The sequence below is a fragment of the Leucoraja erinacea genome, chromosome 19 (assembly GCF_028641065.1).
Source record: "Leucoraja erinacea ecotype New England chromosome 19, Leri_hhj_1, whole genome shotgun sequence".
NCBI lineage: Eukaryota > Metazoa > Chordata > Chondrichthyes > Rajiformes > Rajidae > Leucoraja > Leucoraja erinaceus.
Genome location: NC_073395.1, coordinates 17,924,784 through 17,949,534, shown reverse-complemented (window position 1 = coordinate 17,949,534; position 24,751 = coordinate 17,924,784). Strand labels below are relative to the sequence as shown.

General features: G+C 47.3%; 1 protein-coding gene across 2 annotated transcripts; it reads left to right on the top strand.

Moving 5' to 3' along the window:
- Positions 1-260: 260 nt before the first annotated feature.
- Positions 261-24,736, top strand: LOC129706281 (protein arginine N-methyltransferase 1-like). 2 transcript variants are annotated; one of them, XM_055650467.1, is made up of 11 exons: positions 261-623; positions 10,321-10,638; positions 11,703-11,858; positions 14,295-14,358; positions 14,471-14,537; positions 16,221-16,347; positions 18,205-18,292; positions 18,820-18,935; positions 20,517-20,667; positions 22,980-23,101; positions 23,744-24,736. In XM_055650467.1, the coding sequence occupies exons 1-11, from the start codon at positions 555-557 to the stop codon at positions 23,825-23,827; spliced, it is 1,362 nt and encodes a 453-aa protein (XP_055506442.1). In that variant the 5' UTR covers positions 261-554; the 3' UTR covers positions 23,828-24,736. The 2 variants fall into 2 exon arrangements, with proteins under 2 accessions (XP_055506442.1, XP_055506443.1); XM_055650468.1 differs by lacking the exon at positions 14,471-14,537 and having other exon boundaries at positions 366-623; positions 16,205-16,347.
- The last annotated feature ends 15 nt before the right edge of the window (positions 24,737-24,751 follow it).

The following is a 24,751-nucleotide window of genomic DNA, read 5'->3' as shown; positions in this document are numbered from 1 at the left end:
TTACAAAGCACTCGGTTCACTCCGGCTGCACAGTCCACTGTGACATCTGTCCCCGTGTATAGACAGCTGGTCTTGCCACTGTAACCCCTGTCCGGACCAGGGATGGTCCATGTATTTACGAACCCGTAACGGGTTCTTTGTTCCTGCTCCATGATCTGTCTATTTCAGCAGGTCACTATCTAATTCCTATCGACCTGAGTGGCTTAGCCCCCTCAACCCCCTCCCAAAGGTCATGGTCACACTGTCCTGGTCTCGGACATCTGTCTGTGGGCCGGGAGCCCAGATGCAAGTGGACAATCCAGATGTGGGTGTAATTGGGAAGGTCCGACCCCGCCCTGAAGACGGGGCTCCTTCCACCCTGCGCCCGGCTCGCACCGCACTGTCTCCGGCTCCAGCTCCGGCCGAGTCCCGGTCCCGGGGGCGGCGAGGAGGAGGGGCTGCAGTGTCGCCTCGTTGGGGGCGGAGTGTTGGGTGCGGCCGGTGGGAGCCCCGAGAGCGGAGCCGGCGCTGGTGTCGCTTCAGCCCGGGCTAGTGGAGGGAGGCAAGCGCCGCCGATGGGAACCCGGCACTCGAGCCGGTGCATCTTCCGCCGGACCCCGCGTAGCGCCGAGACCGGCACTGAGGTAGGAACCCGGGCTGGTGCCGAGTGTCTCCGCTCCCCCTTTCCTCCTCTCCCTTCCTTCTCCCACACCCTCTCTCCCTCCCTCCCTCCCTCGCCCTGTCTCTCCCTCCCCGCTTCCACTCTCCCTCTACCGCCCACGCACCTTCTCTCTCCTCCCACTCTCCCACTCCCTCTCTCCCGATCCTTCTCTCACCCGCTCCCCTCTCTCCTCATATCTGTCCCCCCCGCTCTCCATCTCTCTCTCCCGCACTAATCTCCCCGCGCCCCCTCCCGCACTCACTCCATCTCTCCCCGCACCCCATCTTTCTTTCTTTCCCGCACCCCAACTCTCTCCCCCGCATTCCACATCCCTCTCCCTCGCTGCCTCTCTCTCTCACCCCCCCCCCCCCCCCCGTCTTCCCTACCCCTCTACCCGTCCCTTTCTAATCCCTCTCATTTACTCTCCCCAGCTCACCCCCCCCCCCCCCCCCCCCGTCATCCCCCATCCCCTCTTTCTCCGCTACCTCGTTCCTTCCTCGGGTCCCTCTCGTCTCCCACAGGTAGCAACAAGCGGTTACCGGAGCGGGGCTGTTTCTGGTCCGGTTGCAGGGGGTAGAATCTGGGGCTCTCAGGTCGTAGCCGACCGATTCGCTCCCCCCAGAAATCGCCGGGCAGCGAAGCTCCCTTTCTAGTGTTATCGGGATAGAAGTCGAGAGGGATTCTGCTATAAAGATGCCCGCGGGGGGCGGCGACGCCGGGGTTACATTCGCTGGGCGGTCGGGCTGAATGTTCGCGGGTTGTGAGGCCACGGGATGTGGCCCCGGCATTTGTTGTCCATCCCAAACTGCCGCTAGACGATGGGACAAGTCCCTTTCTCGGGTCTCCGCAGTCCTGCGCTGAGATGCTCTCTCGAAACTCTGAGGAGGGAGTTGCAGGGTTTAGACCCAGTCAAGATGGAGTGTGGCTGCAGGTGGTGGTGGTGCCGCCATGGTGTTTCTTGCTGGAAGAGATGCAAGTTTAGGAAGTGTTTCCACAGTAGTCTGGGTGATGCAGCGACTGGGCTGTGATAGTGGAGATATGAGTGTTGTGTGGGGGGGGGGGGGGGGGGGGGGGGGGCGCTCTGTTCCCGTAGGTTTGGTGTTTTTCGCAATGTTCCCGACTTGTGCCTTGTCCATGGTGGAAAGGCTGTGGGTTGTTAAAGGTGGGCCACGTGCTTTGGCTTCTGATCTGGTCTTGCGGCCAGTCTGCTTCAATGTCTTACGATACGACACAATACGATATGATAAAACTTTATTCATCCCCGGAGGGAAATCGGTCTGTCGCCAGTCACAACACACAAGGTACACAAAAACTTGAAATTAAAAGTGAAAACGAAAAGAAAAAGACAACGACTGTAGGCTGGCTGCCGTGGGCATATCGCATTCACCGGAACAAATGAACAAACAAACAAACACAGACTTATCCCCTGGGCAGAGGATTCCAGACTAGAGTGACCCCCACTCCCTCACCCCCCCCCCCCCCCCCCCCCCCCACCGGACCCGGCAGTGGTAATGCTGCATGTCCTAAGTAGGTCACTTATCGGAGATGGCCATTTTCCCGGCGATGCTTGTTTGCGGAGACGTCCGTCACTGTGAATGAGCCATGCCTGGTGCTGCAGAGACCTTGCTTCAGGCGCTGAGGCGCAGCAGATGGAATTGAAATGTGCAATTATCTACGAACATCCCCACTTCCGAATCTACTTCTGAATGGCCCTGCAGGTTTCAGCCCTTGTAGGTTTTCACCAGCAGCACTGCTGCCGTTGGAGAAGGCGGTGTAGCACAGCTTGAGGACTACCATGGAACGCTGACACTACTTTCCAGTAACTCGCACATCTCATCAATAAAGATAAACCAGGGAAACATCCCATCTGGACCAACTAATTTTCTATTTTGAGCATTGCCAGCCTTCGAAATTTCTCTCTCTTATTTTTATGTAACTAATTGCTCTGCTATCTTCGCCTTGGTGCTGATATTGTCAGCATTTCATTCAGTGAGGAAGAGTGCAAAACCCCCCAGTATTTCTGGCCAGCTCTCCCCAATATCTGCAGAAAGGAACTGCTGATGCTGGTTTACACCGCGGATAGACATAAAATGCCGGAGTAACTCAGCGGGACAGGCAGCATCTCTGGAGAGAAGGAATGGGTGATGTTTTGGTTCGAGACCCTTCAGATTCTGAAGACAAGTCTCAATCTGCATGTCCTAAGCCATGGCCCTGCATGACTCTATGACCTTATCCATCCTTTCTTAATAACTCAAGCCCCCCCCCCCCCCCCATTCCCAGCAACATGCTTCACTTCCTTCCCCAATCCTGACTTCGCTCTGTTTGCAAATGGTGCTGTAAAAGGACATATCAATGGGGTTCTTACTCCCATCTCATGAAAACGTCCAGCATTCCTTCCTCTAGAGACGCCGCTGCGGTTACTCCAGCATTTTATGTCTGATCACCCTGATATCTCCTCAGTCCAAGTCAGTCCTACTGTCTTTGATTGTCCTTCATTACTGATAATTATGGAAGACCAGGAATTCTTCTCATGTTATCCAACATTCTATTTCCATACCCACTCTTGGTCCTACACTTTTCTTATAGTTGAATTCTTCTTGGAACTTTATTTATTTACCTCGGTGCTCTGTCACAATTAAGCAGAAAATGCTGTAAGCATTCAGTGGAACAGACAACATTAATGGAGAGAGAAACAATTAATGTTCTAATTCGGTGACTTTTCATCATCTAAAAACGCCTCGTGGAAAGCAATCAACTGAAACTTAGCGACTCGGCACTTTCAGTTTCATTTCCAAAATCTGCAGTGCTTTGCTTTTAGTTCCCAATTAGATTTTGAATTGTACCTGGAAACAGTGGAGAGAAGATTTACAAGGACGTTACCAGGACTCAAGTGCCAGAATTATAAGGAGAGGCTGGTCAGGCTGTGACTTTATTCCTTGGAACGCAGGAGGTTGAGGGGTGATCTTACAGAAGGGGTATAAAATCAAGATGGGGATAAAGTGAATGGCAGAGTCTTTAACCCAGGGTAGGTGAATCAATAATGGGATGGCATTGTTTTAAGGTAGGAGAGGAAGTATAGCAACCTGCGGGGTAACTTTTTCACTCGGAGGGTGTTGGGTATGTGGGGTGTGTGCTGACAGAGGAGGAAGTTGAGGCAGGACTCTAGATCCGGTAGGCGGCGCGACTCACGTCAGCAGCGGCCTCTGCAGCCCGTCCGCGTTTTTATTATTTTTGTCTATGTTTTTATGTAGTTTTTGTTATTTTTTGTTGGGGTGTGTGTGTGTGTGGGGGGTGGGAGGGAGGGGGTAACTTTTAAATCTCTCCCTGCACGGTTGGGGCTGCAATGTGGAGCGGCCTCCAACAGGAGAAGACCGGGGACTCTGGTGCTGACTCACCTCGTCGCGGAGCTGGCCGAGTCCGGAGCGGGTGGAGCGGTGGTGGAGCGCTGCTGCTGCTGCTGCTGCTGCGGCCCGACCTCCGGAGATTCAGAGGCTGCAACTGCGGGTCTGGTGGACGGCGACACCGGGAGCCCGCGGGTCCCTGGAGGGAGACCGCTTTTCAGGGCTCCTGCAACGGCGACTTCTCCCGCCCGAGTTGCGGGGTTGAAGAGCTCCTGGAGCGGGGCCTGACATCACCGCCCCGCGCGGCTTGGAATGGCCGCGGGACTCTGCGAGCGCACGCCGGGGGCTCTAACACCAAGACCCGGTGTGCGACCTTGCACCACCCGGCGTGGCTTTAATGGCCGCGGGACAATCGCCATCGCCAGCCGGGGGCTTTGACTTTGACTCTGACATGGGGGGGGGGGGGGGGGGGGGGGGGGGGGGGGGGGGGGAGGGGGGGAGAGTGCAGTGGAGAGATACGTTTTTTTGGCCTTCCATCACAGCGATGTGATGGATGTTTATGTAAAATCTTAATTATGTTGTGTCTTGGGTCTATTTGTTTGTAATGTATGGCTGCAGAAACGGAATTTCGTTTGGACCTCAAGGGGTCCAAATGACAATTAAATTGAATTAAATTGAATTGTATTGAATTGAATTGACTATAACAACATTTAGAAGACATTTGGACAGTCACACGGATAGGAATGTTTAGAGGGATATGGGCCAATCACAGGCAATTGGGACTAGCTAAGGTGGGGCAGCTTGGTCAGCATGGATGAGTTGGGCCGAAGGGCCTGTTTCCCTGCTGCATGACTCTAGGACCCTATCCATCCTTTCTTCATAACTCAAGCCCCCCCATTCCCAGCAACATGCTTCACTTCCTTCCCCAATCCAGACTTCGCTCTGTTTGCAAATGGTGCTGTAAAAGGACATATTAATGGGGTTCTCATTCCCATCTCATGAATTCCTGTGCCTTCTTTGTCCTTCCAACCACCTATAACAAGACGATTAATATTCTGCTCTAGTGTCACTGTATGGTTGGCAATCTTTCTAAATTGGTCTGCACAATTTCTCTCTGTCTCCAGCCCAATATTTGCTGGCTCAGCTTTGCCCCAGTTTTATTCAGCACCATCCCAACTCGCTGCAACAGCAGCCAGTGTAAATAGGTCAACACTCCCGCTGTGAACCGTTCTGAAATCCGTGTGGCAATGATGCAAATAAATCTCTTCACTCGAAGAGGGAATATTTTAAATTCTCTCTACATTTCAAAACCAAAGGGATTCTGCTTAATGAAGCAATTTTCTGGATGAGTTGGGAGCTAAGTGTCCTGAATAATTTGGATAAATTCATTTGTAGTTTACACTTCAATAAAAGATGATTTTCAGACCATATGTACAGCAAAGCAAAGGCTATATTTAGTCAACACAATTACCATACATCTCAGCTACTGGTTAGGGTTGTGAGAAAATACTGTATGTTAATTAAAAATGAAAATATTAACATTTCTCCAGCTCTGGTATTTGTAAAGCAGATATCCCCCTCTAAAGCAGAGTAATTCATTGATTGGACATAGTGATCTTTGTAAGGACAGGATTTATTTCCTATCTTTAACTGTGTTGGGAAGCACCTTTTTTGATCCACTTGTTGGGTCCAGAATTCCAACACACAGTGCTGGGGAGACAGGACATCAGGACCATCAGGATCAATTACATATTTCTGACTGTATCACCTTGACTAATGTTTAGTGTTCCTTCATCCCAGAATGAAACTTCCACCTTAATTAACATCTGAAATGTTTCCTCGCTGAACGCTGTGTACAATGACTGCGGTGTGCACCATATGTCCTGTAGTCGGCAGGGTGTTCTGACAACTAAGGATTGACAACATGATAGAAGATCCGATTCTCGGAAGGAAGCAGAAGGTGATGGTGGAAGGTTATTTTTCGAAATGGCGGTTAGTGACTGGTGGTGTGCCTCAGGATGCAGTGCAGGCATCTATATTAATGATTTGGATGAACGACAGTCATGGAGTCAAACAGCACTAAAACAGGCCCTTCGGCCCAACTCGTCATGCTGGTATATATACTGCAAATTAGTTAGTGGTTTGTCATCTTAGGCTGGTTACTAGTGTGAGTTTATATTTAGTTTTAGTTTGGATTAGGTTGAGTTTAGTTAGAGATACAGTGTGGAAACGGGCCCTTCAACCCGCCGGCTCTGCTCTGACCGGCAATCGCACGCTAGTTATATCCCACACACTAGATACAATGTACAGAATCCAATTAGCCCTCAGGCCTGCACATCTTTGGAATGTTGGAGGAAACTGGAGCACCTGAAGAAAACCCACGGAGTCACAGGGAGAACATACAAACTCTGTACAGACACCTCTTGTAGTTAAGGTCAAACCCGTGTCTCTGGCGCTGGAAGGCAGCAATTCTACTGCTGCACCATTGTGCCGCCCTTTAAATTTTTCAATATTAAGGTTTGCGACTTACAATAATATTCGTCAAAGGCCCACAGATGTTGCACAGAACTTTGCAACAGTACCTCCATGGGATCTCACTTAAGAGCTTGGTTCCATGCATACAGATGTGATATTATGGAACAGTATCTGGCCAGTAAGCTTCATGATCGGAGCAACACAGATGCAAAAGAGGTGATATCCCTCCGTGTTTTTCACATGAACATTATTCTATCAGAAGTGAGAGCTGACAATGGTGGAAAGATAATTCTGTATATCTCATACAGTGCAGATAGAGGTTAGAAATAGTACAACTTTCTGTACACTATCTCAGTCAAAAATTAACAAGGCCACTTCAACACTGCTACAAGGTGACATCATACCAGATGTATTTCTGACAAGACAAAAATCCTGAAACTCATTTCACACAGTAGTCAATACATCACCATGCAGGTACACAAGATGCTTTATTCCATTAAAGTAGGTTGAATTGATGTCCAAAGACTAAAGACCAAAGGAGTGCAAATATCAGCGTTTCACTGGTTGGATGAAAAGTACGCTGCAGCTACTTTGACGACACACTCTGCACTGGTGGTGGGATTCCAGTATTAATGATTGTACCAACAATGCTCGCTATGAATAGTGTACCACACTTCTAAATATATATATATGTTTTACCTGGATAAGAAAGTATTCAATATATTTATCTTTACCAGATGTAAATAGAGAAATAAAACAAAGGTATAACTGATTGCTGAACTCTCAAGATCCAAAAAGAACTCAGATCAGCATAAGAATTTTTTTTTTAAAGCTTTTACCGATTGCAAAAAAAAAAACAGCTTGTGGACAGGACAGTGGCTTTCTCTGCTAAAATCGCCAGAGTGTCCACCAGCCTTTGTCTTCCACCAAATCATTAAATACTGCTGAACATTCAAGTTAAACAGTAAATATGCAGTGCTTCTATATACAAATTAAAAAATATATATTAATGTTTGTACTGATGTCAGATTATTTTAAGCGAAGTGTACACTGTAACAGAGAAAGGCTTCACATTGATTCCAGTGCACCAATTTCAATGGTAGTTTCAGTTCAGGTTCAGTTTAGTTTATTGTCACGTGTACCGAGATACAGTGAGAAGCTTTTTGTCGCATGCTAACCAGTCAGTCAAGTCAAGTCAAGTCAAGTCTATTTGTCACATACACATACGAGATGTGCAGTGAAATGAAAGTGGCAATGCTCGCGGACTTTTGTGCAAAAGACAAACAACAAAACAACCAAACAAATTATAAACACAATCATAACACACATATTCTTTTACATAATAAATAATGGAAGGAAAAACGTTCTGTAGAGTTAGTCCCTGGTGAGATAGGCGTTTACAGTCCGAATTGCCTCTGGGAAGAAACTCCTTCTCAACCTCTCCGTTCTCACCGCATGGCAACGGAGGCGTTTGCCTGACCGTAGCAGCTGGAACAGTCCGTTGCAGGGGTGGAAGGGGTCTCTCATGATTTTGTTTGCTCTGGAGTTGCACCTCCTGTTGTATAGTTCCTGCAGGGGGGTGAGTGAAGTTCCCATAGTGCGTTCGACCGAACGCACTACTCTCTGCAGAGCCTTCTTGTCCTTGGCAGAGCAATTCCCATACCAGATGGTAATGGTCCCGGACAAGATGCTTTCCACCGCCGCTGCATAGAAGCACTGGAGGATCCTCGGAGACACTCTGAATTTCCTCAATTGCCTGAGGTGGTAAAGGCGCTGCGTTGCCTTACTCACCAGTGCTGAGGCGTGTGATGTCCATGTCATATCCTCAGAGATGTGGACTCCCAGATATTTAAAACAGTTCACCCTATCCACAGTATCCCCATTTATCCTCAATGGAGTGTACGTCCTCGGATGATGTGCCCTCCTAAAGTCCACGATCAGTTCCTTAGTTTTTTTGATGTTCAAGAGGAGGCTGTTCTCCCGGCACCAGAGTGCTAGATCAGTCACCTCCTCCTGGTAGGCCTTCTCGTCGTTGTCTGAGATCAGGCCCACCACCACAGTGTCATCAGCAAACTTAATTATTGAATTGGAGCTGAACCTAGCCACACAGTCATGTGTGTCCAGGGAGTACAATAGGGGGCTGAGGCCACAACCCTGGGACGATCCTGTGCTCAGGGTGAGGGACAGAAAGACAATACCCGATTTCTTCTTCCTCGTGTCCGGCCATCTTCTATAACACGTCTTTCCGGTCGGTCTGTCTGTCACAGACCGTCAGTGACGGTTGACGGTCGGTGGTTGCAGAATTAGCTACTTCAGTCAGTCACTGTGGTACAGTTTCTGTCGTCAGCATTGCCCGGGATGCGCCACGTGAAGGCTTCTACTTGCATCCCAATACATGACTACAATCAATCCATTGACAGCGTATAGAGATACATGATAAGGGAATAACGTTTAGTGCAAAGTAAAGCTAACAAAGTCAAGGATAGTCCAAGGGAAATCGAAGGTAGATGGTAGTTCAGCACTGCTCACTGATTGACTTTATTCTGACTATATTCGACATGTCATAGCGTGGACTGGTAATGACAGCACTTGTTTGTTTCTGGGCACAATTGCTTTGTCCGTACTCAGGTTTCAGATTGAGCTGATGGTTTTCGAGGTCAGTACCTGGAGGAGCCACAAGAGGGCAGGTTGGTTTAGATTCAGCGTTGTGCAATGCCGTTGTGCAAGTAATATTGTCCAGAATAGTGCAGCACAGGAACAGGCCCTTGGGCCCACAATGAAACTCGACAGTTGTCTACTTAGACCACTGGGATTCTTTTGGGGCAGAGGTGATGGGTTGCAACTGAACTGGAGGAGGACCAATGCCTTGCTACTGCTCTTTGGCGGAGTCGCCAACGGATGTCCAAAGTTATAGTGTGGTAGATGAGAAAGATGAAGCAAATATACAGGTTACACAAGCAAGCCCGACAGAGATTGGGAGTGAGGAAGGTTGGACAGGCTAAACTGTATTTACTTTATTGCAAGAAACCTTCCGATCAGTATAGTTTATTGTCACATGTACCGAAGATAATCCCAGGGTCACCAATGAGGGAGATAGTAGTTCAGGAATCGAGTTTCACTGTACCTTAATTGGTACACGCGACAATCAACAGACCTTAGAAACCGTTGGTAGGGTGGTTCAGTTGCCTGATAACAACTGGGAAGAAACTGTCCCTGAATCTGGAGGTGGGTGTTTTCACACTTCTATCCCTTTTGTCCAATGGACGAGGGGAGAAGAGGGAGTGGCCCTTGATTATGCTGGTGGCCTTGCCGAGGCAGCGTGAGTCGGGAGGTTGGTTTCAGTGATGGCCTGGGATACATTGGGTCTGGTCAATACAGGGGACTGGGACATCGTAGCTAACATGGAAACATGAATAAGGCTGGCAGCACAATATTCCCAGGTACTGATGGTTCTCGAGAGACAGATGAGATAGGCTGGGGCAGTTTTCCATGAGGCAGCTGGGTGAGGTGGTAGCAATCTCAGGTGGGTTCAATGGTGAGATGGTTAGTTGGATCCAAACTTGGCTTGGTCATAGAAGGCAGATAGTAGGCAGCTTGATGTCAACACTCAGAATGGCTGCAATGGGGAAAGAGACGGGTTGGCCCATTGACATCATCCCGCCATCTCTTAGAGCAATCCTGGGTTAGTTTCATCAGGATTAGCGGTTTCAATGTGATCTTCTTGGTGAAGTCCAAAGACAGCTGAACCATGGTGACTGAGCTGCAGGTTGCAGGCGCTGAATTGTGCTTTGCTTTTTGATGACTCGCTGATGATTCACTTTCCCCACTGCATAATGATGTAGATTGGTTGCTTGCTTTAAACAGGTGTCCAGTGATTCTTCGGAACCTCTGCCTATCACCCAGCCACGACAGTGCACCCCCACTCTGCAGAAATCGCAGACACCCACCCATGCAGCTGTGCAGCTGATGGTCCCGACTCCAACGCAGAGAGTGGGTCAGACTCCGATTCAGGCAGCGGGGCAAGAGGGGGAGATCACGGCGCAAACGGCTGGGTCAGCGGCTCAGGCCATAGCTCGAACATGTTGCCTGGGGAAAAGACGAGAAGCTAAATTGTTCCCTCCCGATGAAATGACTTCGAGAGATTACTACTTTGACTCGTATGCACATTTTGGCATCCATGAGGTAAATGTTTATATTCTGCGCAAGACTACATGAGTGAACTGGAAAAATCATCATCTTTTGAACCCGTTTAGCTTGACATTTTAAACCCTTAAATCAATGCGGAGGAGTATGTTATGTATACGTAGCTGGGATCAAGCAAGGAATATAAGAAATGGAGTACATTTAAGGAAATCAAAGAGGGTAAAAACAGGAATTGGGGTAGCTGTAGCAGACAATATAATGGAAAATCCTAATTAATTAAACAGGTATATTAAAGCAAAAGGGTATGGGGGGGGGGGGGGGGGGGGGGGATGAGTGCCATTTGGCATGGGCCTCATGCATGTCTGCTTCAAATGGATCTTAATTAGAGGGCCTCTAAAATTGAGGAGCCTCTGCTTGATCTTGGTTTGGGGGCCTCTAAAATTGAAATTGGCCTGGGCCTCAGTTCATCTAAGAGTGGGCCTGGGTATCAATGGAGGGAATCGCCCCTTTCATGGATCCACATGGTCATCTATTCTTTGAGCAATAGCAGATGGGCTAGGTGTTAAATGAATATTTCTCATGCATTTACCGTTGTGAAGGCAAAGGAATTGGGGGAAATGAGTCATGATGTGTTGGATTATATCTGAACCACAAAAGAGTAGGTGGTAGCAGTCAAAGAATATTAAGTGGATAAATCCCCAGGGGGTGTGTGTGTGTATGTGTGGTGTGTGTGTATCTGTGAGAATGGTGTATGTGAGAGTGTCTGTGTGGTGTGGGTGTGGTGTGAGTGATTGTGGGGTGTGGATGGGGTATGTGTGTGAGTGTGGTGTGTGTGTGTTTTTGTGTGGGTGGGTGTGGTTGTGGCTGTGGGTGTGAGTGTGTGTGTGTGTGTGTGGGGTGTGTGTGTGTGTGTGTGTGGTGTGTGTGTGTGTGTGGGTGTGTGTGTGTGGGTGTGTGTGTGTGTGTGCATGTGGTATAGGAGTCATAGATTGATCATTGAGGCTTGTTTTGTAAATACTTGCCTTATTAATATCCCCCCCTCCTCCTTTCTTCATTCATTCGAGGTCCCGAGGTAACTGACTATCCATCTTCTTTGACCACAGGAAATGTTAAAAGATGAAATTCGAACCCTGACGTACAGGAACTCCATCTACCACAACAAACATGTGTTTAAGGGCAAGACCGTGCTGGACGTGGGCAGCGGAACGGGAATATTAGCAATGTTTGCTGCCAAAGCAGGAGCCAAGAAAGTGTTTGGAGTGAGTTCCTGCGTTTGGTCATCTTCTGTCTGTTAATTTGTTTGTGCACCTTCTGTCTGGGCAATTGTTATTGGATTGAGATTCCGGGATCTTTGCTGCTCTCTGGGTTTTTATTGGAGCGTGCACGTTCCAAAGGCAACCAAGATTATTGCCGCTGTTGAACAGTCATTACAGCTGTTATACTGAAGACACAGAAGGACACAAAGTGCTGGAGTAACTCAGCAGATCAGGCAGCATCTCTGGCGAACATGGATAGGTGACGTTTCGTGCCAGAACCCTTCGTCAGACTCATCTAGGAATACATTTACAGTGATACTGAAGACTTGTTCTTGTATAGTTGTCTACCTGACAATGTGGAAAATGGCTCAGGTATGTTTTACTCACAGAAAGCAGGACAAATCCAACCCAATTCTCACTGGTCAGTTTACTCTCAGTTATCGTTTGATGTGATGGAAGTTGCAGTTTGCAATTGTTCTTCAATAACGTGAGTACTGATATTCTATTTGGATTGCTCCAGACCTTATGGCAACATTGATGAATCTATTAGGAGCTGAAGTCCAGAGGCGTTGGTGAGGGTCCCTTTAGTAACACAGCATTTAACCAACTGTGGCATCGAGGACTTCTGGCAAAATTGAAATCAATGAGCAGGAAAATCACTCTGGTGGATGGAGTCCAACTTCACACAAAGGAAGATCAGTGTGGTTGTTGGAGATGAATCATCCAACCCAGGACATGGAAACGTAACCAGTCATTCACCTTTGCACCTTGACCCATCCTTTCCCCACATCCCTGGGTCCTCTGGCAATCAGAAACATATACACCTACTAGGAAGACATTTACAGATTTCGCTGCCTTAGAGGAATCCACAGTTCACCCCATCAGTGTTTCACCCCAACCTTGATTCTAAGTGGTGTGGTGAGGCAGTGAGCATGGACACTGCAGGTGTTGATAATATCCTCGTCTGTCTAGCCCTGTTAGAATTTCAGTGAATTTTATGGCAATCTCAGAGATTACAATGCGATTCCTTCTCATTCTTCTAAACGGCAGTAAATGTAGGCACGGCCTTTCTTCAAATATCGGTCCTGTCATCCTAGAAATATATCTAGCAGTATAAGAAGGAACGGCAAATGCTGGTTTACACCGAAGATGGACGCAAAATGCAGTAGTAACTCGATGGGACAGGTGGCATCTATGGAGAGAAGGAATGGGTGACATTTCAGGTTGAGGCCCTGCTTCAGCAACCTTTCCATGTCAAGATATCCTTGCTCAGCTACAAAGAGCAAGCCTACACACAATAACTTAGCATGCGGAGATACAAGAGATTCCAGATGCAGGGATCTGGACCAGAAAGCCGACTGCTGGAGAAACTCAATAGTACAGTAAAATGGAGCAGTGACAAAACTCCAATCACTATCTGTATGTATGGCAGAATGCATGAAGAGCCAATGGCCTAGTCCTGTCCCACATTCTTTGCGTTTTGTTTCAATCACATTCAGGAAGTGCTGATACATGTCAAGGAAAGATCGCCAGCAACAATGGAGAGAATAAAGAGCTGTCAACATTTCTCAGCAGCCAGTTCCATTGTGTGAAGAAGGGTTTCGACCTGACACATCATGTATTCCTTTTCTCCAGAGAATCTGCCTGAGTTACTCCAGCTTTTTGTGGCTGATCATTGTGTGAAAGCCGCACCGAACTCTGTCAGCCCATTGCTTCTATTCTCTGTGTGAGGATCTCAATCTCTTTCCCACATTGTTTCAATGACCATCGCATTTGGGGCCAACAGCAATGATTAATTTGAGCCCTGCTTCAGTAGCCTCGTCAAAGTCTCATTGTCGTTAGCAACAGATCAAATTATGTATCATTTGCAATAACTAGAGGACTGATATGTGGAATAATGCAGCTGGAATTATAGAGAGCGCACTATTTGAAAGAATTATATCATTTTTTGAAATGCAGTTTGAAACAAAATTAACTCCACATGGTCTTTGATGCAGGAGTGATATTAGATGCAAGGATTGCAGGACTTTGATCACTGCTGAGGGTGACTGGGTGCCAGTGACTGGGAGTGTTGTGCCATTCCTTCCTTCTGTGTCTATCCCTTTCCTGCCCTCCACCAGAGGTCGGATACAGTGGCAGGAATATCGCTGTGTGCATTTGTTAACCCATTGCATGCCAGTGGACGTCAGGGTTAATGATGAAGGAGTGGGGTAGACTGGTGATACATTTAACCTCACCAACCTCCTCCATCCAGTTCTGACATTCCTGCTCTGACTCTTAAATCCATTTTGATTCCGCAGCTCCTGGAATTTGGCTCCTTGCAACTGAGGCTGAAGTGAGCTGGGATCCAGATGCTGCAGTCTTTAGCTAGTTTCAGAAGCAGAGGGGGTTACTTCTGACGTGTGTGTGTGATCAAGTCCTTTCTCTTTTATGTTTCAGATTGAATGTTCCAGCATCTCGGATTATTCTCAGAAGATCATCAAAGCAAACCACCTGGACAAAAGTAAGGAATTTACTTGTCTAAAAAAACTCAACCCACTCTCCATGTATATCCTGCCCTTCGGGAAATTGGACCAAGCACTTTCCCAATGTGACGGATCTCTTTTTGTTGTCAGGCGCACGTGTATTGATTAATCGAAATGCACAACGTTCGTCTGTGCCGACGGAACAGAAATTGATGCAGTAAGTGCGCAATCCAAGGCCATTGCTTCCACTTCCCAGTGAAACAAGAAGCAAATGCTGCCGCAGTCCAGCAAGGCATTAGAGTCGTGGCTGTAGCACTGAGGTGTTGCACATTGTCACGTTAATTCATCATGCCAGCGTCTTGTATTTTCACTGTAGTGATGTACGGCCCTTCTGCCTGCTGCCACCTCTGCACAGACACCATCTCATGCTGCTTGAGGCCCCACCAGCTCTCAGCAGCAACCCCAGGATGGGTGTGAAATGCATGTTGCATTTGTCGCGAGTGCCATTCGGGGACCCCCAAAGAATCGAGGAAATGGGAAAACTCACTTTTAGATGTTGAATTAAACCGTGACTTACGCTGGCTTCTAACTAAAGTCTGTTAAGCCTTAGAATGAAATAAATGTACACTACAATTTATACATTGCCATTTTTAAACTAACTCCACGTGATCCATATCCCTGCTTTCCCTGCATATCCATGTACCCATCGAAAAGTATCTTAAACATCACAATCGTATCTACCTCCACCATCAAACGTGGCAGCACATTCCAAGCACCCACAACCCTCTGTGTAAAACAATACTTGGCCTGCATATTTTTGCTTTAAACCTTTTCACTCTCACCTTAAATTTCAACCATGAGAAAATGATTCTGACTGTCTACCCTATCTATGGGTACCTATAGATATCACCCAATCACATTTTATATACTTCTATCAGAAGTATTTTATTTCCCCCTGATGTTACAGTGAAAATAATGCAAGTTTGTCCAAACTCTCCTTATAGCAAAAAGCTGTAATCCATGCCAGCATTCTGGCCAATCCTCTCCTCTGCACCCTCTGCCAAGCCTCCACATCCTTCCTGTAATGGCGTGACCAGAACTGCAGGCAATACTCCAAATGTGGCCTAACCAATATTTTATAAAGTTACAACATGACTTAGTTTAGAGAATGTTTAGGGATACAGCATGGAAACGGGCCCTTTGGCCCAGCGACCATCGATCACATCCTTCCTGTAATGGGGTGACAGGAACTGCACGCAATGCTATAATGCAACACATCCCCTGGACAGGCTGGCCATTCGTGGGTCATGGAAGTGGGCAGTCAGGTGCTCCGACTGCCCGCCTCTCTTCCGGGCTCACGCCCATGCCCGTGTGTCCCTGGAGAGGGAGTGAGCAGTGTTCATGGGCAACGTGCTGCTTTCTGTGACCGCTGGGTGCTGCAAGGGCTAGAGTGTTTCCTTGATGAAAGTACCAATGTTTTGATTTGATACATACATGTACATTCCTTTTTTTTAAGACAGATGTCTCCTTAGAGTTTTCACAGTGATTTTGTACCTGTTAATAAACATACGTTTGTAAAAGAAGACGCGGCCTAACCAAAGTCCTATAAAGTAATGATTTCCTGTGTCTTGCACTCAATTCCCCCACCGATGAAGGGCAAGCAAACCGTATGCTTTCTTTACCACTCTATCTACTTGTGCTGCCATTTTCAGGAAGTTATGGAATTGGACCCTCAGGTCCCTCTGGACAACAATGCTGCCTGCGTGATACCTGTGTTGAGAATCGGAAGGAATGTAATGTATTTTGTAGTGAATGAGGTGTAGGTGCAGTGAATGTATCCATGCTGCCTGTTCCAGTGATTGGAGGTTTGTTTGCTGTTTTCAGTCATTGTGATTTTTAGTGGGAAGGTGGAGGAGGTGCAGCTCCCTGTGGACCAGGTGGACATCATCATCAGTGAGTGGATGGGCTACTGCCTCTTCTACGAGTCGATGCTGAACACAGTGATCTACGCACGGGACAAGTGGCTGGTAGGTGCTGCCTCCTACATTTGTCCTGACACCAGACAGGAATACTAGGGCTCCCGCCGGAATAACGCGTTATCAACACACATCATTTAGTCCGAGCGACTAAGCTCGACTGGGAGAGCGTGAGGGGGAAGTTTAGCATGGGTGCGTGCATGGTATCTCTGAGAACATAGAAGCTGGAAGGACAGGTGAATGGAAATGTACGGGTTGCGGAGGCTATGAGCTGCGATGTAAATAAAATCATAGAGTGATACAGTGTGGAAATAAGCCCATTAGTCGAACATGCCCATATTGATCAACTTGTCCATCTACTCTGGTCCCACCTGCCTGCAAAAATTGGCCCATATCCCTCTCAACCCAACCTATCCATGTACCTATCGAAATATTTCATCAACATTATGATAGTACCTGCCTTGACCACTTCCTCCGGCAGTTTGTTCCATAGATCCACCACCCCTTGTGTAAAAAAGTTAGGTCTCGGCAGTTTGTTCCATAGATCCACCACCCCTTGTGTAAAAAAGCTAGGTCTCGGGTTCCTATTAAAGTTTTTCCACCACATCTTGAACCTGGGCCCTCTGGTTCTTGATTCCCCTAGTCTGGGCAAGAGACACTGCATTTACCCGATCTATTCCTCTCATGATTTTGTACACTTCTATAAGATCACCTCTCATCCTACTGCGCTCCAAGGAATAGAGTCCAAGCCTGCTCAACTTCTCCCTATAGCTCAGGCCCTTGAGTCCTGGCAACATCCTCATAAATCTTCTCTGCACCCTTTCCAGCTTGGCGCCATCTTTCATATAACATGGTGCCCAGAACTAAACACAATACTCTAAATGTGGCCTCACCAATATCTTGTATAACTGCAGCATGACCTTCCAACTTCACTATCTACAATATCACCCACTTTTATGTCATCTGCAAACTTGTTAATCATGCCATGTACGTTCTCATCCAAATCATGAATATAAATTACAAAAACACAATGGGACCCAATACTGAACCCTGAAGGGCCTGTCCCACGAGCATGCGACCTGCATGCGGGAAGTGCGACCAAACCGGAAGCGGGGGCCGCGCGGAGGTCGAGTGAATGAAGTTCAAGCGAAGACCGCGGGAAGTTCGCGCGTGACGTACGGTGTCAAGACGCTGTGTACGGCGTTGAGACGCTGCGTACGCCCGTCGAGGCGGTGTGTACGGTATCGAGGTGGCTGCGGGCCGGCAGGCCGTTGCTGCGCAGAATTCTTGAACACGGTCAGTTTTTCGGAGCCCCGCGCAATGTCGGGACCAGCTCCGCACAACTCCATACTGCTCCGGCGATCGAAGTGGAACCGGCCCCGCGAGGCCGTAAGGCTCAAGCGACCACGTTAGGTCGCACTTGCCGCATGCTCGTGGGACAGGCCCTTGAGGCACACCACTAGTCACAGGCCTCTAGTCTGATAAGCAATCTTCCACCATCAGCCTCGGTTTCCTTCCATTAAGCCAATTTTCTATCCATTCAGCAATCTCTCCTTGGATCCCATGCGATCTAACCTTCCAGAGCAGCCTACCTTGCAGAACCTTGTGGAATGCCTTGCTGAAATCCATACATAGAATGTCCACAGCTCTGCCCTCCTCAACTTTTTTGGTCACATCTTCAAAAAACTCTATCAGATTCGAGAGACATGATCTCCTACGTACAAAATCATGGTGACAATGCCCAATCAGCCCCTGTCCATCTAAACGCATGTATATCCTATCTCTCAGAATATTCTCTAATAACTTTCTGACCACAGACGTTAGGCTCAGATAAATGTTGGTCAAAAATGTGGCGTCTTTGTCAGATGAACAGATTACCGGATTCATTTACCCCAAATTCTCCTGCAGAAACCCGGGGGGCTGATGTTTCCGGACCGAGCCACTCTGTACATTGTTGCCATTGAAGACCGGCAGTTCAAGGACTTCAAGATTCACTGTAAGATCCCACCTCGCCCACCCTGTCCGGGATCATGGGTGAAGCTCTGGGACCCCCCTGGGGAACATTCTATGTCCAGTCTAGGGGGAGGGGGGGGGGGGGTGTAGTTCGGAGGAGGGGTCTGTGGGTGGGGGAATGGTCTGTGGGTGGGAAGTAGGAGGGGAAGTTGGAGGGAGTACCGGGGGGGAGGGGTCTTTTGGGGGAATCTGCGCGTGGGATGGGAGAGGGGGCGGGGGGTAGACTGCAGGTGGGGAGGGATCGGGGCAGAGGGGTCAGGGGGGAGGCGAGGGGGGCAGTCGAGCCTGGTGGCAGTCCCCGGCTGTGTGGGACCAGAGAGAACAATCTCCCGCGTCTCCGGACCTCCTGACCCCAGAGCAGTGGGGTCCCGGCGCCGGCGGCACTCGGAGATGTGGGGCGTTTGGGAACCACCCTCACGGGCAGCGGCCACTCGGCCCCACTGCGCCAGTCCGCCCGTGGACTATCTCGTGCTCAGACCGGTCGCATCAATCCTTTGTCCCGTGTGCCAGGGTGGGAGGACGTGTACGGGTTTGACATGACCTGCATCAGGAACGTGGCCATCAAGGAACCTCTGGTGGACATGGTGGACCCGAAGCAAGTGGTGACCAACGCCTGCCTCATCAAGGTACAGGGCTGCTTCCCACCTGCAGCCTGCATGCAACTGTCTGTTGTGGAGCTGGTAACGGGTTTGGGGGGGGGGGGGCAGGTTGAGGGGGCTGTTGGTTTGGGTGGGGTTACCTTCCGGAGGGGTTGGGTGGTGAAGCACCAGAGTATTTGTTAGGATTTGGCCAATACGTTTTACAGCTAGGGTACCAATAGGTTTCTGGCCGCTCGTACCAGCAACAGACTACACTGAGTGGAAACGTTGCTCCCTCTTTCTGTATCCTCTGTATCGTCACTGAAGCCAGTGTGTGGCCAGGGTTTATCTTGGGATGTCTGCCACTCTGTTCACACTGGCAGTGCAGGAACTGTTCGAAGCTGCGGTGAACTGAGCCTAATCCCTCTGGAAAACAGGCAGGCCCTATTCTAGTTTAAATCTGTGTACTCGACCAATTTCACAATGCCATGCAGCAGATCCATTGGACATGAGTGCAGTAACACGTGTGTGTGTGTGGTACACCAAGCACGCTTCATTATAGAATGCCCCCACTCTACTGCTACTATGACCTTGCATATTTCAACAGCAGGGACAAGGAAAGGTACAGCTCATTCATTGTATCAGGGAGATGAGTTACGTCCATGCTGATTGACTGAAATTAAGAAGGTTGCAGAAAAGACAATTTAGTTATAGCTGAAAACAAAATGACAGTAAGACCATCAGTCATAAGAGCAGAATTATGCCATTCAGCCCATCAAGTCTACTCCACTGTCCAATTATAGCTAACCTACTTTTATCTCTCAACCCCGTTCTCCTGCCTTCTCCCCATAACCTTCGACGCTCTTACTAATCAAGAACATATCAATCTCCGCCTTAAATATACTTAATGCCTTTGCCTCCACTGCCATCCGTGCCAATTAAATCCACAGATTCACCACCCTCTGGCTAAAGAAATTCCTTCTCATTGCCGTTTTGAAGGTACTGTACGTCCTTTTATTCCGAGGCTGTGCTCTCTGGTTCTAGACTCTCCCACTAGTGGAAACATTCTTTCTGCGTCAAGCCCACCATGCAAGATTTGCCTGGTCACTGCCTTTGGCTGCACATCTACCTGCACCACAAATGCTCTGTCAGTGTTGGAGCCTTATAGCTCCGAGTCCTGCATCAACATGCTGCAGCATTTGTAGCTATTGGGCTCTGACGATATTTGTATGGGAATGGTATACAGGTACATCCATGAATCAAGTTTAATTGGATTGCATGCATGTAACAAAATGTATTAAGGTATGGTTCAGGAAATTTACAAAGTTCGAGCAGAACGGTTTAGATTACACGCAGGAATAGTTTTCCAGATGGCTGCGGAGTCCAGAACCAGGGGTCAGTCTAGAGGTTAAGCCACGTTGGGTTGAGATGAGGATAATTTGTTTTACCCAGGGAGTTGTCCACCACAAAGAAGTTGAATTCAACTTACTCATTTATATATTCAAAGAGTTAGAAATTATTCTTTGGTGTAGAGAGATCAAGGATGTGGGGAGAAAGTTTGAACAGGGCATTGAATATGGATGATCTTATTGAATGGCGGAGGAATAATGGAAAGGTTTGCCCATCCAGGAGGTGGACATCTACACTGTGAAGACAGAGGATCTGTCCTTCTCTTCGACTTTCCGCCTACATGTTCAGAGGAGTGAATATGTCCATGCTCTGGTCACATATTTTAACATCGAATTTACAAAGTGTCACAAGAAAACTGGATTTTCAACAGGTAACTAACACTAAATATTGTTATTTTTTTAAACCCATGGACATGACAACGGGCAAAGTCTTTAGCCATGTCATAGATTTGTATATCGGGCTTGAACTTTTCAACATTAATGGAAAATAAACAAAGACCATGCTTTTGTTACACCAGGAAAATTACATCAGCAATATGCTTTAAGAATGTAGCAAACTAATTGAGGGTATGAGGAAAGAGATCTGACTACATTTGTTTGTGAACACGTTGTGACTGGGTGCTCAGTGTAGTCAGTTGAATAATGGATGAGTGTAAATGCACCGGGGTTATTGCTGTCAATGAAAAAGTGTGTCTCACTTTCCCCAACAACTGGTACCAAAATAAACTGAACATTGTGTAAACTCTCAGTGGGATGGGTGGACACTGTGGAGCTAAAGAGTCTCCTTTGCGGGTAGACGACTTTTTATCGGAATAGATGTCAGAAGACGGAGAAAGGTGTGTGTGCTATCCACATGAAGGTAGGACTAGGGAGATGGCATCTGCCGTGGACCTGTTGTGGCAGTAGATGAACTGCAGTGGATCTAGGCTGTCTGGGAGGCTGGAGTTGATGTTTGCTAGGACCAGCCTCCCGAATCACTTCATAATGGTGGACATAAAATGCTGGAAGAACTCAGCTGGTGATGCAGCATCTATGGAGAGAAGGAATAGACGATGTAAGGAAGAGGCAGAGACAGTAAGCTTTGTGGGAGAGCTAGGGAGGGGAAGGAGGGAGAAAGCTAGGGCTATCAAAAATTAGAGAAGTCAATGTTCATACCGCTGGGGTGTAAACTACCCAAGCGAAATATGAGGTGCTGCTCCTCCAATTTGTGCTGGGCCTCACCCTGGCAATGGAGGAGGCCCAGGATCGGGAATGGGAGGAGGAGTTGAAGCGCTGATCAACCGGGAGATGTCAGAGCCACTGGACGGTCCTCTCTAAGGTAGGCTACCTTGGTTTACTGAGATGATGGCGGTATCTTAAAGCTGGGGTGGCGAGCAGCAAGAGGTTAAAGACGTCCACAAATATTCCTGCCAGGTAGTCTGCCTGGGTCCTGAGGATGTGACTGAGGCCTCCATCTGGGCCAGTTGTTTTCTGTGGGTTCGGGAAGACATCCGTGATGCTGACCATGGGTTCAGGTTTTCTGCAGCTGGCCTGGGGGGTGATGACATCCAGCACATTTTTTCAGTTCTTATTTCATGATGCAAAGTGGCAAGCTCCAGCTCCTCAATCTGATGCTGTGATATTCTTATGAAGTAGACAATAAATAACATTAGAAATGGTGGCTTTTGTGCGTAGATGGGTGCCACAAGAGTTGGGAAAGGATCTTGCAGGCAGGTTGAGTTTGCCGAGTGCAGGGACGGGGAGGTGAGCGAGGCAAGTATTAGAACAAATGAAAGTGCGAGCTTCTTGCACTTGGAATTGAAGGGCAGCATTTGAACTCAGAGCAGGTTTTGGAGTAGAGGTGCCTCAGGTCTTCTTATGGTTTTGCAATACAAGATAAACAGTTGGTGATGTTGGAGCATCATTCAAGGTTGTTGAGGATAAGTTTAGCACACACAGAGATATAAATATTACTTCATTTTTCTTTTTAATTTATTTATTAGAAGCAATTGTACAAAGAGAAAATAATCGACACAACAGTGATACAATTTTCGTACTGCTTCAGTTTTAACATTTTATAAACTAATAACTAGATTGGGGAAAAAAAGAAGAAAAGAAAAATAAGAAAGAATTTCAAGAAAAACACTAAAAAGAAAAACCCCAGAACTAACGAAGGAGTGAAAGAAGTGGAGATATATCCCACTGACCTTCCATACACCCGCTCACCCGACCCTTGCGTCGATTTTGAGTTTGTGTTCAAATTATGTTGTTGAAGAAATTCAATTAAAGGAGACCATATTTTGGAAAACTGATCTGGTTTGTCAGTCAAGACAAGCCTTATTTTTTTCTAGATGTAGTGTCTCGCTCATTTCTGTGATCCACATCTTCACTGTGGGGACTGTTATCTTTTTCATAAATATTACTTTCAACCAAAGATAAATGGCATTGATAGGTTGATATGAAGATTGTTAAGAGTTGATTTTACCAAGGGAAGAAATGACAAAATATAAAGCTGAATGAAATAAAGGCAATTTTAGAGAGACAGGACTCAAAGATACATGACATTGTGTGATGCAACCTACTTGTAGTTTCCACCGAATGTTTGCTGATGTGTGTTTACTGAATGCCAGAGAAATATAAATATATAAAGTATTCTGGAGGATGTCTCTTCAGACTGTAATCTTGCTGACTGTTTTGTTTGAAGCTCCTGACGCCCCGTACACACACTGGAAGCAGACGGTGTTTTACTTGGAAGACTACTTGACAGTGAAATTGGGAGAGGAGATCTGTGGGGCCATCACAGTGAATCCCAATCCTAAAAACAATGTAAGTTGGCCCCGTTTCAACATTGGAGTTAGTTCCCACTGTGTAACACGCACGGGCTTCAAATCTAGGCTGACATACCGAGAACAGAAGTGAGAGTTTTGCATTGTCTGAGGTGTGGGCTCTGGGTGAAATGTTTAGCCAATCTGTTCTCTCAGCTGGAGATTTCCCCCCCAGTGTGCGCAAGGGAATATCTATCCCTCCCTCAATATTAATGACGTATTTGAGCAAAATCACGTCAATGGCTGTTTGGAGCTAATGATCTGCTGTGTTATGCCCGCTAAACCAGATTTGAATCATTTGGAACACATGTGATGTCCTGAATGGTCCACCTACCAACATGTGAGCTCCTGCTTACCCCTCCCCTATTCTTTCCATACCTCGCCCCATAATCGACCCAGAAAATTGACCATCCCTCTGCTTCTCCAGATGCTACCAGACCCGCTGAGTTCCTCCAGCACTGCATTTTAGCTCCGATCTGGCATCTGTAGTCTCTTGTTTGTCGACATGGAGATGTGTTCCTGTCATGAAGCGATATTTTTGCAGCCAATGAAGGGAATGCATTTCATTTGCATTTGTGATCCTGAAATAATGTGGCCGTTGGTCTTGTTTAAGTTGAACAATCCTGATTTTCTGTCATTGCAGCGTGACCTGGATTTCACAGTGGAGCTCAATTTCAGGGGCCAGTTGTGTGAAGCATCGCTGTCTCATGATTACAAGATGCGGTAACCGCTTTGCAAACCTTTGCATCACATTGGTCTTGTTCCAGTGCTATCAATATAGGACGTGTGATCCAGCAACTAATAATACCCAACACAAGATTCCTCTTCTGGAGAAATGAACATCCATTTAGTTCCTTTGGGTTGATGCAATGCACTAGGTTCCACTGAATCACGGACAAACAACAATGTTCCCAGCATCAAAATAAAACAGTTACTTGTTACAAGAGCTCTGTTTGTAGAAGCATTCATGATCCAAGAATTAATACAAGACTGAGGTGACAGAGTGGATGAGGTGGACTGAAATGCTCGTTTCCGTGCTGTACAGCTCTGTGACCCTATGACTTTATCTTGGTAAATTGTTGGCTGCTTCACCTCTGCTTGAAAGATGTGTTTAACATTTTTTCCATTATGTTTCTGAGACATTTTGACATATAGACAGCTCTTCGTGAGAAATTAAATGTGGTAATTGTTAAGTATTCATCCATTATAATTCACATGACAAACGGAACCAGCTGGTGGTCATCCTAAAGGGAGAGGAGCAGCAGCACAGGGGCCATAGGGCAAGGACTCCAGATCCCTGATCCCCACTCCCGACCCCAACTCATGGGACAGTCTCCAGACTGAAGCAAGGTTCTAACCCGGAACGTCACCTATCCCTTTTTCTCTAGAGATGCTGCCTGACCCACTGAGTTACTCCAGCTTTTTGTGTTCATCACTGGACTCCTGATCATTCATTCCCTGGTGGTCAGGCAATTAGAATTCAGAGATTTTAAATCTCTCAATTACAGCTTGGTCCATTTAAAGAGAAAAGATATTTGCCTTATACATTTGCTGAAATGTTCTCCATATTGTTGTGTACAATTCGTACAAAGATCGTACGTTCTTCAGCAAAGGATTAAATTCTATTTGTACAACTTGCACTTAACTTGCT